Below are 14867 nucleotides of genomic sequence, written 5' to 3' on the forward strand. Positions count from 1 at the left end.
CTGTTTTGTGAGGGCAGCCGCAAGCGGCGCGGCGCTAGGTAGGTCGCGGGCGGCGGTGGCTCCGGGCGGGCCGCGGGCGGGCGGGCGGCGGTTGGAGGAGCGGCAGGCTTCATGGCGGCGCGTGAACCCCGGGCCGGACGCGACCCGGAGCGAACGGGTCGGCCCCGGGCGGAGGAGCCGGGAGCGCCGGCGGTTGGGGAAGTGTCGCCGCGGCCCGGCGGGACGGCCCGTGCCGGGAGCCTGCGCGCCTCGCGTCCCGCAGGTGAGCTGTGGGGGCAGCCGCTGCCAACGTCTGCAGCCGCTCGGCAGGTGCACAGTTGGCGACGCAGGTGCCGCCGCTGAGCCTGGCGCCGGGAGCTCGCTCTTCCGGGTGTGTGGGGTACCTGAGGAAAGATCCCGTCCCCGAGTGGGTCGCGGCGTGAGGCCTTTGTTCACCTCAGGCAGGGCTGTCTGGTCTTGGTGAAGCCCCCGGCCTGTCCTCCTAAGCTTAAGGTCAAGGACACTTGGCTTAGGAATCCTGGGTTGGTCTCCTGTAACCAGTTTAGCCCAGTTAACGTCAGCTGCAACGTTCACCGGCGCCTGAACTCCAGTCAGGTAGAGGTCGATTTATTTATTTATTTTTGTGGTGCCTGAAAAAGAAAAAATTAGCAATCGCTTATTCTCCTTCATCTTTTTCCAGTTTGGCAAACAAGTTAAAGAATGTGCCTCAGCACAGGAAACAATGGCCTCTCTCTGTTTAAAATTCTTAAGAAAACTGACCTCTGTCTGCTGTGGGACTTGATTTAGATCCTAGTACTTGGGAAGCAGGGGCAGGATGACTCGTGAGTTTCAAGGTCAGCCAGTGAGACCCTGTCTTAATAAATGAATAAATAAAATATGAAAAGGGATGAAATGAAGGATTCATTAAATACCTGAATTTAAGTCTTGTGAATGTTGCCTTTTAAATTATCTTGCTTATCCCTCAACTTTTTTAGAAAGGTTGAATCTAACCTTAATCAAATTAGTCTCCATAACAGTATAGATACAGATCACCTGCACCCTAAGATTAACTTCTACCACAGCAGAAATATGTAAGCAGTGCATTTAAAAAAATTGTAGCAGCTAGTGCAATCTAGCTAACTCTTGAATTTTTTTGGCTTTGCGTGACCCTGTACTTAATGTCAGTCTTGAATTCCACTATATTTTCTTACTTAATATTTTGAATTTTGTTATGAAACATAATAGTCCCTTGATCTGTTTGTGTTTATACCATAGTTCTCTGTTATATTCATAATAATAAAATTATTATTGTATTTGTGTGGGAATTATATCCATAGACGGGTTCCCTGGATCAGGCTTTCATGGCAAGTTTTTTACCTACTAAATTATGTTATTCTCTGAGAGTTAAGCCCGGACCCATACTATAACATACATAACAATAGACTTGGATAATTCTTTTTTATCTTTAAGTATAGGTAAATCATTCTGCATTTAAACACTGTGTAAAGAGAAAACAATGAGTTTTACAGCTTTTAGGGCTGTGTTGCAGGTCAGCTAGTAGGATAACAATTTAAAGGCCTGCCTGGGAACTACAGAGTTGGTTCAAGGATAGCTTGGGCATCATAGTGAGACCTTTTCTCAGACTAGAAAAAGAGCCGAGGATGTAGCTTAGTGCTAGCATAAATGAGACCATGGATTCAATGCCCAGTATATAAAAAAGAGAGAAGATAATCAGATACAGTTTTTTGTTTTTTCGTTTTTTCGAGACAGGGTTTCTCTGTGGTTTTGGAGCCTGTCCTGGAACTCCCTTTGTAGTCCAGGCTGGCCTCGAACTCACAGAGATCCGCCTGCCTCTGTCTCCCGAGTGCTGGGATTAAAGGCCTGAGCCACCACCGCCTGGCTCAGATACAGTTTTAAGTTTTGAATCTGAGCAGTTACAAGTGTGAGTGTGGCTTATGGCTCTAAACGTAGCCACCAGCTGGGTAGAGCCCTCATTCTTCTACTAAGTGTAATTTCCATTAGTATACCTCTAACTGAGGCACTGATCTGCTCAGTGCTGTTGTGAAAAAGCTTTAGATAGCCATGGTAAATTGTTAAGGATTGTTGTAGTACTCCATTTCTTTTTTTCTCCAGTCAACCAAAGGTAGGAAAGAAAAATTGGTTTTAATTGTGGACCCTGTGTGGCGTTGCATACTTTTCATTCTAGCACTTGGGAGGCAGAGGCGGATATATCTCTGAGTTCCAAGCAGGCCTGGTCTACTTATCAAGTTCCAGGCCAGCCAGGGATACATAGTAAGACGTTGTTTCAAAAGCAAACAAAAAAAACCCCTCCAAATAATGTGATTGTCCCATGAGTGGTGACTCATGCCTCTTAATACCAGGACTTAGGTGGTTGTGCCAGAGCTGCCACGAGTTCTATGGTAGTCTTGCATACATGAAGTCTTATCTCATAAAAATACAAGATACAGGAACAAAACAAAACTAATGAGCCTCTCTATGATACTCAGAAGTATTCTGTTATCAGCAGTGGTCTTATACATACCCCAAATTCTTTACTGTGAAAGATGTGGATTTGAAACCTACCGGTATATGAAGGGTCAATTGTATGAGAATTTAAATAGATACGGCTGAAATTGTAGCTCAAGAAATGTGAATGGCAATTTGCTTAGAACTGAAGATTTGCCAAGAGGTGGTGGCAAATCCCAGGCAGAGGCAAGTGGTTTTCTGTGAGAGTGGGGCCATCCTGGTCTATAGACTGAGTTCCAGGACGGCCAGAGCTATACACAAAGAAACCCTGTCTCAAAATCTGAATAAATAAATGACAGATTCACTGGCCAGATGTAGTGATATTCATCTTTAAACATAGTACCTGGGCAGTCAGATCTCTGAATTCAAAGCCATCCTGATTTACATGGTGAGTTCCTAGCCAGCCAGGGTTGTAAATAAATAAAATAGCTGGGTCGTGGTAATGGTACATGCCTTTAATCCCAGCACTAGAGACAGAGGCAAGCAGATCTTTGAGTTCCAGGCTTATCTAATCTACAGAGTGAATGCCAGACCAGGTAGGACTAGATAGAAAAACCCTGCCTTGAAAAGCCAATACATACATACATTTATGCGTGCAGCTTTAGAGGATGAAAAAGGTGGCTCAGTGGGTAAAGCACTTAGAAGCATGGAGAACTGAAGTCAGAGCTCCAGTAAATGTCAGGTCCAGTGTGGGGATGTTCCTATAATCCCAGCACTTGGGAAGCTCAGATGGGCTTCTGGGAGCAAGCTGACAAATAAGACTAGCCAAATTGGTGAGCTCCAAATTCATTGAGAAACTTTGCCTTAATATTTATGGAGAGTGACACAGGAAGATGCTCAGTTAACCTCCGAAATTTGAACAAACATATACAAAGGTAAAAAACATAAGGCTGGCAAGATAGCACCATGGGTACTTGTTGCCCAGCCTTGACTCCTCACTTGCATCCCTTGGACCTACATGATTGAAGGAAAGGATCAACTCCCACAAGTTGTCCTCTGACCACTGCGCCACCCCCCCCCACACACACACACTAGGGCATGTTTGATGACCTCATTAGAAAAAAAAATTCTTTAAAAGACAGGCTCTCTCTTTGGAGTCCTGGCTAACGTGGAACTTGGTATGGAGACCAGACTGGTTTCTAACTTGCAGAGATTTACCTACTTCTGTCTTCTGAGTGCTGGGACTAAATGAAGGCCTGAACCACCATACTTGGGCCCCAAACAAAATCTTAAAATTAGTTTAAAATGACTGTCATCAGACATTAAGGAGTGCTGGAAAGTAACTTATTTTATATGAACATTTTGTATTCCTTTCATACTCTTGCATTGATGAATATAAAAGTAAAGGCAAAGGTCTGCTGGTGCTCACATGGTCATGATGCCGTATGATGTCCTTGGACCAGATTTTGTTGTAAGGAGCAGTACAGTGCTCACAAAGCTGGTTACCACCTACCATAACTTGGTCTCTAAGAAGAGCTTTTGCTATCTTGTTGACAATTTTTTACCTACTAAAGCAATCCTGTTTCTTCAATAGTACTTACCTGATTGGTGCTGTAATAGCCTATAGCTTTAAGACTCTGCTTTAAATATTAGTTCTGAACTATGAGGCTTTAACATCTTAAAGTTTTTACTTTTCAAAGATAAAACTGAATAGTAAAGACTTTCTGTTTTAATAGCAAAACTAATAATAGTAAGAATTTAAAAATACATTTGAAGAAGATAACTCAGCAGATGGAGTTTAATTCCTAGAATCCACATAGTAGGAGGGTACCACAAGATGTACTCACAGTACTGGACTCACGGCATGGCACACACACATCAAATAAACAGATAAATCTGTACTTTTAGGGACTGGAAAGATGGCTTAGTGGTTAAGAGAACTCTGTGTTCTTGCAAATTTGGGTTTGGTTTCCAGCATCCACATGATACATTTTACCTGCAAGGGATCAACTTCAGTTCAAGGGATCAAATGTTCTTTTCTGGCTTCCATTGGTATTACCTATACATGGTGTACATACATATAATCAGGCACATACACGTGAGCTATTTAAATTTTAATATAAAAATTAAAATAGGAACACAAATATAGACTCTTGGTATTTCACTTCACAGTTAGAAGTTCATGAATAACACAGTTAAGAAAATCTTTTTGGGCCATATGGGTGTACATTTACCACATAATGTAAGACAAAATAGGTTTTTCCAAGTATGGCCAAAACCTGAACACTGGGTGGAGACTTGGGCTGGCAACTTCATGGGAGGAGCTACTGCAGCCTCCAAGAATGTGGTACTTGGCTTTTTGGTGCCTTGGTTGGAGATTTTCTGAGAGGGTGGTATTTGAAGAGAGAGAGATGGGGCTTCTCAGACCATGTATAAGTGAGCCAGAGGTTCCAACAGAAACCTTTCCTGCAGAGTCAGTATATATGTCCAGTCAACCCAGATAGGGAACTCATGACAGATAAAACTATGAATACCACCAAAGTCCAGTTTGGTGAACCAATGAGATTTAATGGGGTTAGTTACAGGAATATGGGTAATGGGTTACATATAATAGAAATGACTCAAAGACAGCTGCATCACCAAAGTCTACATCAGCATGGAAACCTGGAACTCACGATATACCATGCAGGCAGCTCAACATGTTTAAGAGTGGCTTTTCCAGGTGCCACAGTTGGTGTCCACCTCTTCTAGGCAGCTCACCTGGTTTTTGTTTATTCCAGAAAGCTGGTCTGGTCTTAGAATCTTCTTTGCAGCTCTGTTTGGCTTGTTCTGGAGGGACTCCCTGCTTTTATTATCCTGGCAGGGAGGATCCCAGAGATCTGGATAGTTTCTGGGAATTTCTGAAGCTATTTTGTTTACTTCTTAAACAGTTGTTTACTACTTAATGGAGCTTTCCTGCAGAATGGAGTGTTTCTGTGTGGGAAGAAACTTATACAGTACTACATGATGATATGTTAGAAAGCTTTTATTGGCCGGGCGGTGGTGGCACACGCCTTTAATCCCAGCACTCGGGAGGCAGAGGCAAGCGGATGGATCTCTGTGAGTTCGAGACTAGCCTGGTCTACAAGAGCTAGTTCCAGGACAGGCTCCAAAACCACAGAGAAACCCTGTCTCGAAAAAAAAAAAAAAAAAAAAGAAAGCTTTTATTGGTAGTATCTTACACAAATTGAACATAAATGCTGTGTAATGGGGGTAAGATTATAATTCTAGTATATAAGGAGGCGGAGGCAGGATGGTTCTGAGTTCCACTAAACAGTTGTAGGCAAACCCTGGGCTACCTGAGACACTAACTCAAAAAAAAAAGTGTCATTTCCTGTGGCCTATTGGGGCCATTTTCTTTCTTTCAAACCTCTGCACCCCTTATCTCCTGTTTCCTTCATTACTCTAAAGTCAGAACCGCATGGTCAACACTGCCAGGTTAAGTAGCCTCTTTGAGATGAATCATGGTGCCCTTAAATTACTTTACATGAACTTTGGTTTGTTGTTTTTTAGGAGCAGAAAAAAAGCTAAAGGACTTTTCCTTTTACAAGTTGCAAGATTATATGGATAGGGTCTTATCCTGTAGAGAGAATATTCCCTTCATTACATTTCACAGCAGACCTTGTATCTTTGAATCAAGCCTTGGCTCCAAAATTGAATTTCCTGGCACTCTTTTTTTATTATTATTCATAATATATATTGCTATCTTTGTACTTTTTCATTGTGAACCTGTGTACGATTGATTACTAATAGCCACCCAACAGTTAGTTATTCATAATATATATATATATATATATATATATATATATATATATATATATATTGCTATCTTTGTACTTTTTCATTGTAAGCCTGTATAAGATTGATTACTAATAGCCACTCAACAGTTAGTGTTAAGCTGTCATGGAATAGCCTCTGCCAAGGAGCTTTTCAGTTTTGGCTCAGGCAGATTCTTTTTTTTTTTTTTTTTTCCCCGGGACAGGGTTTCTCTGTAGCTTCAGAGCCTGCAGCCTGCACTGCAACTAGCTCTGGTATACCAGACTGGCCTCGAACTCACAGAGATCTGCCAGCCTCTGCCTCCTGAGTGCTGGGATTAAAGATGTGCACCACCACCACCCAGCCAGCCAAGCCAGATTCTTAGGACATGGACAAAAAGCAGCCACATTTTTTGCCAAAGTATCACAGGTATGATCTCTGGTTCAGTTGCTAATATTGCTCTGAAACCTCATCATCTGAACCTCCAGTAGCCCACATTGGTCTCAGCACTACTGTCTTCCAAGATCCTACTAGGATAGTCTGTTAAGCCCCACTTATAGCATTCGTCTGCATTCTTGGTCCAAAGTCCTCCAAAGAGCAGCATGATCAGGTCTGTATCATGAATACCCCACTCCTGATACCAACTTTTCTTAGTTACTTCTCAGTTGCTATGGTAAGAAACAATAACCATGGCACTTTACAAAATAAAGTGTTTATTTGGGGCTTACGGTTTCAGAGGTTTAGAGTCTATGACCATCATGGTGGGGAAGCATGGGAGCCTGCAGGCAGGTATTGCACTAGAAGAGACAGAGAGGGCTACCTGGGAATATCTTGGACTTTTGAAACCCCAAAGCTCATCCCCAGTAACATGTCTCCTCAGGGATATATAACATTTCCACCAACTGGGGACCAAGTATTCAAAAAGATGAGCATGTGGGGGCTATCTTGTTCTAACCACCACTTAGCTGTTTTTGTTGCTTTTCTTTTTTTAAAAAATGAGTTCTCTGTTTGCATTGAAGTCTTCATGCCAGAAGAGGGCATTGGATCCCAGTATAGATGAGCTACCATGTGGTTGCTAGGAATTGAACTCAGGACCTCTGAGCCATCTCTCCAGCCCACCTGGGGTAACTAAGGATAACAAAGTTCTGATTATTCTTCCTTTGTTTCTAAATGTTGGAATTAGAGGCCTGTGTCACCATGCTTGGATTTTATGAAGTGCTGGGGGTTAAAGTTGAGGCTGTGTACAGAATAGGCAAGCACTCTACAAGCTGCATTTTATCATCAGTCTGCAACACCATTTAATGAGTTAAAAGAAATACTTGAGTCTTAATCTGTTAAACATCAGTGATAACATGATACCTTATGATGAGGAGCTAAAAGTTTTTCTACATCAGGAACACAGTGAGATGCTTCCCGTTCATCATTGTACCAATGGATCTTGGGTGGATAGTTAGATATGAAAGTAAACTAAAAGTATAGAGATTAGAAAGAAAAAAAATTTAGTCTTTTCAAAATAAGTAAATACAAAATTGTAAGAAATACATAAAAATGATTGAAGATCAAATCAAGATCATCAAAGTTAAAAGATACAAGATTAGCATATGAACATGTCTTTCAGTCTGTAGTTCATTTGATTTAGCTCAAATCTTTTTTTAAAATTTACACTGGGTTTGTTGGACTTATGTCTTTCAGCTTTCATCTAGCATGGTAACACATTGGAAACCCTGGAAACCCTGGGTTTGATTCCTGGCATCTCCTGAAACTGAATGTCTAATAAATATCTGGAGTCTCAGAATTGAGGAGATAGAGGCAGGAAGTTCAGGAATCAGCTCCATAGCGAGTTCAAGGCCAATTTGACTAGATTAGTCCCTGTTTGAAAAAGTCAAAAAATGAAACAAAACAACAAAAAAATGGCAGCTTTAAAAGTGAATTTATTTGGGGTGTTAAGTGCATTTAAACTTGGGTTTATCAGGGTATTGTAGTAGGAGCTGTGGGCAGCTTCCCACCGCTCAGCTCCCGGCCACCGGCTAGCTTTACCCAAAATAATTACACGGAAACTCTATTCTTTTAAACACTGCATGGCCTATTAGCTCTAGCCTCTTACTGGCTATCTCTCACATCTTGATTAACCCATTTCTATTAATGAGTGTAGCACCACGAGGTGGTGGCTTACCGGGAAGGATTTTAACCTGCCTCTGTCTCAGAGAGGAGAGGCATGGCGGCTGCTTGACTCAGCTTTCTTTCTCCCAGAATTCTGTTCTGTCTACTCTGCCTATCTAAGTTCTGCCCTATCAGGCCAAGCAGTTTTCTTTATTAATTAATCAATAAAAGCAACAGATAGATAGAAGACCCACCTACATCAGGATATAACCCCATTCATCATGGAACATAGGACTTTAAATGAAAAGTCCAAAAAAAGATGTTAAGAAAAGAGCTCATGTATAATAGTATCAGAAAACAGTACAAGGCAGGAGCAATGGCTCAGTCGCTATCTTTTTCCCAGGTTCTGAGTTCAACCCCTAGACCCTTGTTAAAATGATGGGAGTGGTGGTGCATGCTTGTAATCCCAGATTGGAGAAGAGAGACAGGAGGATTCTGACTATCTCAGCCAGTCTATCCTGTAGGTTTCTCCTGTAGCTAATACTGCCAGTCTGGTGTCACCATGTCTACTTGTTCTGTGCCTGAGGCTTCTTTCCCACTGGGGAAAGAAGTAGACATGTCCACTGTTTTCCTGCTTTTCTCTTTATCAACTTTCTCCATATACTTGATTTTTAGTGAATATGTGGACACATTATATTCATTTATGCCTTAGAGTTTTCTACAGAAACAAGACTTACCCACTTTAAAGAGATGTGGTCTGGTTTTCTTCCAAAAACCCTCACCATTCACGTTTACAAAGTGTTACTTTGCTATTGTTTCTATTACCTATTATTTTAGAATTGTTTTTAAGATAAGGTGTGAGGTAAAGATTAAAGTATGTTTTTCTCCATGTGCCTATCTAAAATACCTGAAATATCATTATATTAATAATACCAGTCTTATTCTCCTTTGTCCAGATAATACTTTTGAGACAAGTCAAATGGTCGTATGTGAGGCTCTTTCTGATTTTGAGCCTGTCCTGTTGATATCACTGTCTTGATTATAGTATGACCTGTTTAAAATCTTGACTGTAATTATTTCTGTTTAGAATATAACTTTCACATAAAAGTAATTAATATGGAGAGATATTCTGAGTGTTATTTTAATAGGATAACTGTTTAACTTGGAAAATGCATTTAAATCTGTTTCTTTGAGGCAAAGTATAATGTTAAATATCTTAAATTTTAGGATACAAAATATGGAAAGTCCAGAAAGAAAAAGACAGAAAGTTTTAAAGGCTAAAAAAACAATGCCTGCAAGTTGCCGGAAGCAGTTGGAGATCCTGAACATGTCAAAGAATCTTGAAGCTTCAAAATCAACAGTTGGAACTGTTGAAAATGGTAATCAGAGTCTACGTCCTGAACTTAAAGCTAGCAAGTGTCCACATTCTAAAAATGCTGATTCCTCATTTGCCCCTCAGGATAACTCAGTATTTTCACAGAAAAGTATACCATTCTTCTAGAATTTAATTAATGCAGTAGAAGAAATTGTTTCAGAAATAAGATCAAGAACCACTGATGAACAGGTTGTGTGTTTTTACACAAAGCCAAGACATCTACTGATTCCTACAGCAAATATTCCACACAAGAGGCAACAGAGTTGCAGAACACTTCTGAAACTCATTTTAAACTGGAGTTTAATGTATGAAGATCATTTTCTGAACATAAATAGAATTACAGTGACTTTATACTAAAAAGTTGATGGCTCTCAGTTAAATTTAAGTGCACTAACCTAGAATACTTTGGATGGCAAGGGAATCAACAAGATAGCTTTCAGTTTAGAATCAAATTTTACTTTATAGGCTAACAATCAAAATTAGATATTTAAGTTCACACTCCTGTGCTGAATCTAAGCACCTAACTAGGTGAATTCGGTCTGCTCTAGTAATTGTGCTGATGTCATCTTGAAAACTGAAGAATGCAGTAGGACCTGTCACTCTGGCCGTTTAAATTGTGAAGGGCATACTCAAGTGGCAGTCGTTACTTGGCCTTGATGGTAGTAAAGTAAGTGTATTCCTCTGTCTTTTGGAGAAATTCAAATAGTCACTTTTCCTAAGGGGTCTTTTAAAGTCTCAAACAAAGTGGAGTACATATAGATAGGACAAAAAGTAAATGATGCCCATGTTTTCAAACTGTTTTGTTCGTAAATTGTTCTTGATTCTGAGATGGAAAGATACATTGTTAAAGGGGAAAGTTATGATTGATCACTTGGCTTTATTTGCAGTGCTAGAACTGGTCAACAGGCAGGACCAAATATTGTTCATACGAGCTCTTTTCTGAGGCTGGAAGTATGTGTAGCTCAATTGGTAGAGTGCCTGCCTAGTGTGCACGAAGCTCTGGGTTCAGTCCCTAGCACATAAAACTACATTGTGGTTTATGCATGCCTGTAATCCAGAGCACTAAACAGGTAGAGACAGAAGTTCAAGGTCATCATCATGCACAAAGCAAATTTGAGACCACTCTAGGCTACATGAGACCCTGTATCTAAACAACAACAAACCTTCCTATCACATGGGCAGCTTAAAAGTATAGCTAAAGAAAAGGAAGTTAGATACAGAAAAGAGGCAACCTGATTGGCTAGTTAGTGTGTGTTTGTTTTACTTGATCATTTAGACATCTTTGTGTTTTGAAAGTTTGTTTCCATGCTGGGGGGGAGGGTGGTGGTGGTGGTGGTGGGGGGTGGTGGTGGTGGTGGTGGTGGTGGTGGCGGCGGCGGCGGCGGCGGCGGCGGCGGCGGCTAATGCCTTTAATCCCAGCACTCGGGAGGCAGAGGCAGGCGGATCTCTGAGTTCGAGACCAGCCTGGTCTACAAGAGCTAGTTCCAGGACAGGCTCCAAAACCACAGAGAAACTGTGTCTCGAAAAACCAAAAAAAAAAAAAAAAAAAAAAAAAAAGAAAGAAAGTTTGTTTCCATAAACGTATGTTACAGAGGCTAGAGAAATGGCTTAGTGGTTGAGAGCACTGTTTGCTTTTCTGGAGAACCTCGATTTGATTCCCAGCATCCATATATTGGCTCACAACCAATAACTCCAGTTCTAGAAGATCAGATCCCAGGGTATCAGGCACATACATATATAACATTGATGATACATAAACATACATGCCAAAAACAGTAAACTGCAGTCTGTTTTACACATCAAGTTAAAATTGTAATTTACCACATACAGAAATAAAGTTGAAAAAAAAATAAAGTAAGTTGAAGTCAAACTACAAAGAAGTATGCAGGGAGCCTTAGGTCAAACTTGATTTAATTTAATGATATCTAACATATCAAAAGGAAAATGAAATGTTACCCAAAAAAACTTTTCCATGAAAGTTCAGAAAATCTCAAAAGGAAATTTATGGAAGATGGCTCATTTTAGCTATATCTCTTGTTATTTTAAATTTTTTTGTTTTATTGTAGATTTTTATTAACATTAATTATACATAATGGATTTCATTTTGACATTTTCATACATGCATGAAGTACTTTGGACATATTTGCCCTCTACCCCATTACCATCTCTTATCCTCTTGATGATTCCCAGCCCAGCAAGTGGGAAAGGGTTGAAACCAAGTAATCCCTTTTCTGTGTTTGCTTGTTGTCACCCAATGAATTTAATGAGTGTTTCTTAAAGTAACGTGTATCTTGCTAGTGGATGCACCAATAAATTAAACGTCTCCCTCTCCTTCTCTAAACATTAACTGCCAATAGCTCCTTGGGAGGTGGAGCTTTGTAAGTCCCTCTAGAGAACAGGTACATTAAGTTATTGGTGAGTCTATTTCCATAAAATTGATTTTTAGATCATATGCCAAATAACAGATGCTTGATGCAGTTAATTTATATACGTGTGTCTATGTATATGCCTAACTGCAGAGAGCCACCTGGAGAGAAAACAACTAATTAAAAAGAAGTGCTGGAGACAAAATAATTAAATAACAAATACCATTTGAATTAGGATTTTTATGTTGGTTGACTAAAATGCTGATTAGGGCCAGCAAGATGTATCAGCAGATAAAGGTGCTCTCTTAAAAGCCTGGTTGCCTGGGACCCACATAAATGTGGAAGGAGAGAAATGACTTCACACACAAGTCCTCTTACTTCCACACTCTGTCATGGCATTCACACACACACACGTGTACACGTACACATGAACCCACTACGTAGAATCTTTTGTTTATGGGGCTGGAGAGATGGTTCAGCAGTTAAGAGTATTGCCTGCTCTTCCAAAGGTCCTGAGTTCAATTCCCAGCAACCACATGGTGGCTCACAACCATCTGTAATGAGGTCTGGTGCCCTCTTCTGGCCTTCAGGCATACACACAGACAGAATATTGTATACATAATAAATAAATAAATTTTTTTAAAATCTTTTGTTTATGTTTAGACTCCATAATAATCTTAAATATAATTTAAATTGCTGAATAACTTCATCAAAATAATGGGTTCTTTTAGTGACTATATAGAGTGGCTTATTATACAGTTTATTTAGGGTTTTGTTTTGTGTTTTGTTTATGTGTTTGAAAGGTTTTTGAAAGGTCTCACTATATAGCCCAATCTGGCTTCGAATTCTTGATTCTCTTGCCACTTCCTAAATGCTGTAATTTGAACTGTATGCCTCCTTCCCAGTGGTTATCCCTGTGAAACAAGATTGGAAAGGGTTTATATCTGAGACCAGAGAACTATCCAAAATTTCTATTTTAAAAAATATTTTATGAAAATGTTTTTATGTAGTTACATTTACTTTAAATATATGTATTTTAAGATAGAGTCTGACTATGAACCTACAAAGAAAGATCTATCTGCCGTTACCTCCTGAATTCTGGGATTAAAGGCATTAGCCATCATACCTAGCTAAAAAAAATTACTAATTAAAAAATTTTTAAGTACTACTGTTGTCATATTTTAGTTTTTCTAATTAGAGTTTTTATTTCCTTCTTAAGAAGGAATAGTTTTACCTTGTAATGTTTCTATCTCCCCAAGGCCATAATCAAAAGAAGATGTTTTCAGAAAACAAAGAAAATGTTAAGCTCATGAAAGCTTCAGATCAAATTAAAGAAAATGGTTGTGTAGCTCTGGAAAGGCATACAGCACTACTAGAACAGGTAATGTTGGGTTTTAAATATTTGCTTTAGGAACTTAAACTTCTGATTTATAAAAAATGTTGCAAGGGCAAGAGAGACAGCAGAAGTTAAGAGCACTTGCAAAGTTGAGTTCAATTCCCAGTACCCATTTCTGGTGGCTCATAATCTATAACTCCAGTTCAGTGATACCTCTTCCCTCCCTCGAACATAACCTCAACCAACACACACACACACACCTACCTTTACAATATGTCTTAGTTAAGGTTATTGTGATGAAACACCATGACCAAAAGCAGCTTGGAAAGAAAGGGTTTATTTTGCTTATATTTTGATTCATAGTTCATCATCCAGGAAAGTAGTCAAGGCAGGAGCCTGAAGGCAGGAGCTGATGGAGACCATGGAGTGACGCTCCGTACTTGCTTGCTTCACATGGCTTGCTTAGCCTTCTGTTTTTTCCAGACAGTTTCTCTGCATATTCCTGACTGTCCTGGAACTCATTCTGTAGACCAAGCTGGCTTCCAACTCACAGAAATCCACTTCCTCTGCCTCCTGAGTGCTGGGATTAAAGGTGTATGCCATCAGTACTAACCAGCAGCCTGCTTTCTTATAAGAACCCACCACTGGCCCAGGAGTGGCCCAGCCCATAATGGGTTGCTCATGGATCACCAATTAAGAAAATCCCCAGCAGGTTTGCTTATCTATAACTCCATCTTATGGAGGCATTTTCTCAGTTGAGGTTCCCTCCTCAGATGATTCTAACTAGCTTGTGTCAAGTTGACATAAACTAGCCAGGTCATAATTCAAACAGAAACATTAAGACATTAAATTGTCTATATTACCAAGATATTTCTGTTTTTTGGAATGATTCTAGACCAAGTAATCTATAAAAGTGCATATCTGTAAAAGTCTTGTAGAAAGAGAGTTTTTAATTAATAGGCTGCCAAATGTGTAAGTCAAACATGGGATGACCTTGAGCTTTACTTGACAGTCTAACATTTGTATTGGTCATGGGTTTTTTGACCAGTAGTAATAGCTGTTTATTGACTACATCACAGTTACTCAGAATTTTATAGGCTCAAGCAACCTTGTTGTCCATTTTGGAATCTTGATACTTTAAAATTACATATCTCCTCTTCCAGACTAACCTAGGTATACTGCTTTTTAATGCTGTTAAATATCCTTAGTGCTTTTATTTTTGCCCAATTATGTGTTTCTTTGTGGTCCATCTGTCTGATTAACTAGGAATTGAAATATATTCTTCCAGGCTAGGTGTGTTGGTGCATGCCTTTAATCCCAGCACTCAGGAGGCAGATGTAGTAGGTGAATCTGAGGTCGAGGCCAGCCTGGTTTCTAGAGTGAGTTCCAGGGCAACCATGCAGGACTATATAGAAACTCTGTTTCAAAGAGACAAACCAAAAAGGGAAGT

General features: G+C 40.0%; 1 protein-coding gene across 2 annotated transcripts in view; it reads left to right on the forward strand.

The window, feature by feature from the left end:
- Positions 1-14867, forward strand: part of Atf7ip2 (activating transcription factor 7 interacting protein 2) — a 35709-nt gene continuing 20842 nt past the window's right edge. Inside the window, exons 1-3 of one of the 2 annotated variants that reach the window (XM_075989736.1) lie at positions 1-38; positions 9568-9719; positions 13341-13462. In XM_075989736.1, coding sequence (XP_075845851.1) covers positions 9578-9719; positions 13341-13462 — 264 coding nt within the window. In that variant the 5' untranslated portion in view covers positions 1-38; positions 9568-9577. Of the gene's footprint in view, positions 39-9567; positions 9720-13340; positions 13463-14867 lie in introns of those variants that run through there. The other variant, XM_075989737.1, reaches the window with a different exon arrangement.

The sequence above is a fragment of the Microtus pennsylvanicus genome, chromosome 11 (genome assembly GCF_037038515.1).
Source record: "Microtus pennsylvanicus isolate mMicPen1 chromosome 11, mMicPen1.hap1, whole genome shotgun sequence".
Taxonomy (NCBI): domain Eukaryota; kingdom Metazoa; phylum Chordata; class Mammalia; order Rodentia; family Cricetidae; genus Microtus; species Microtus pennsylvanicus.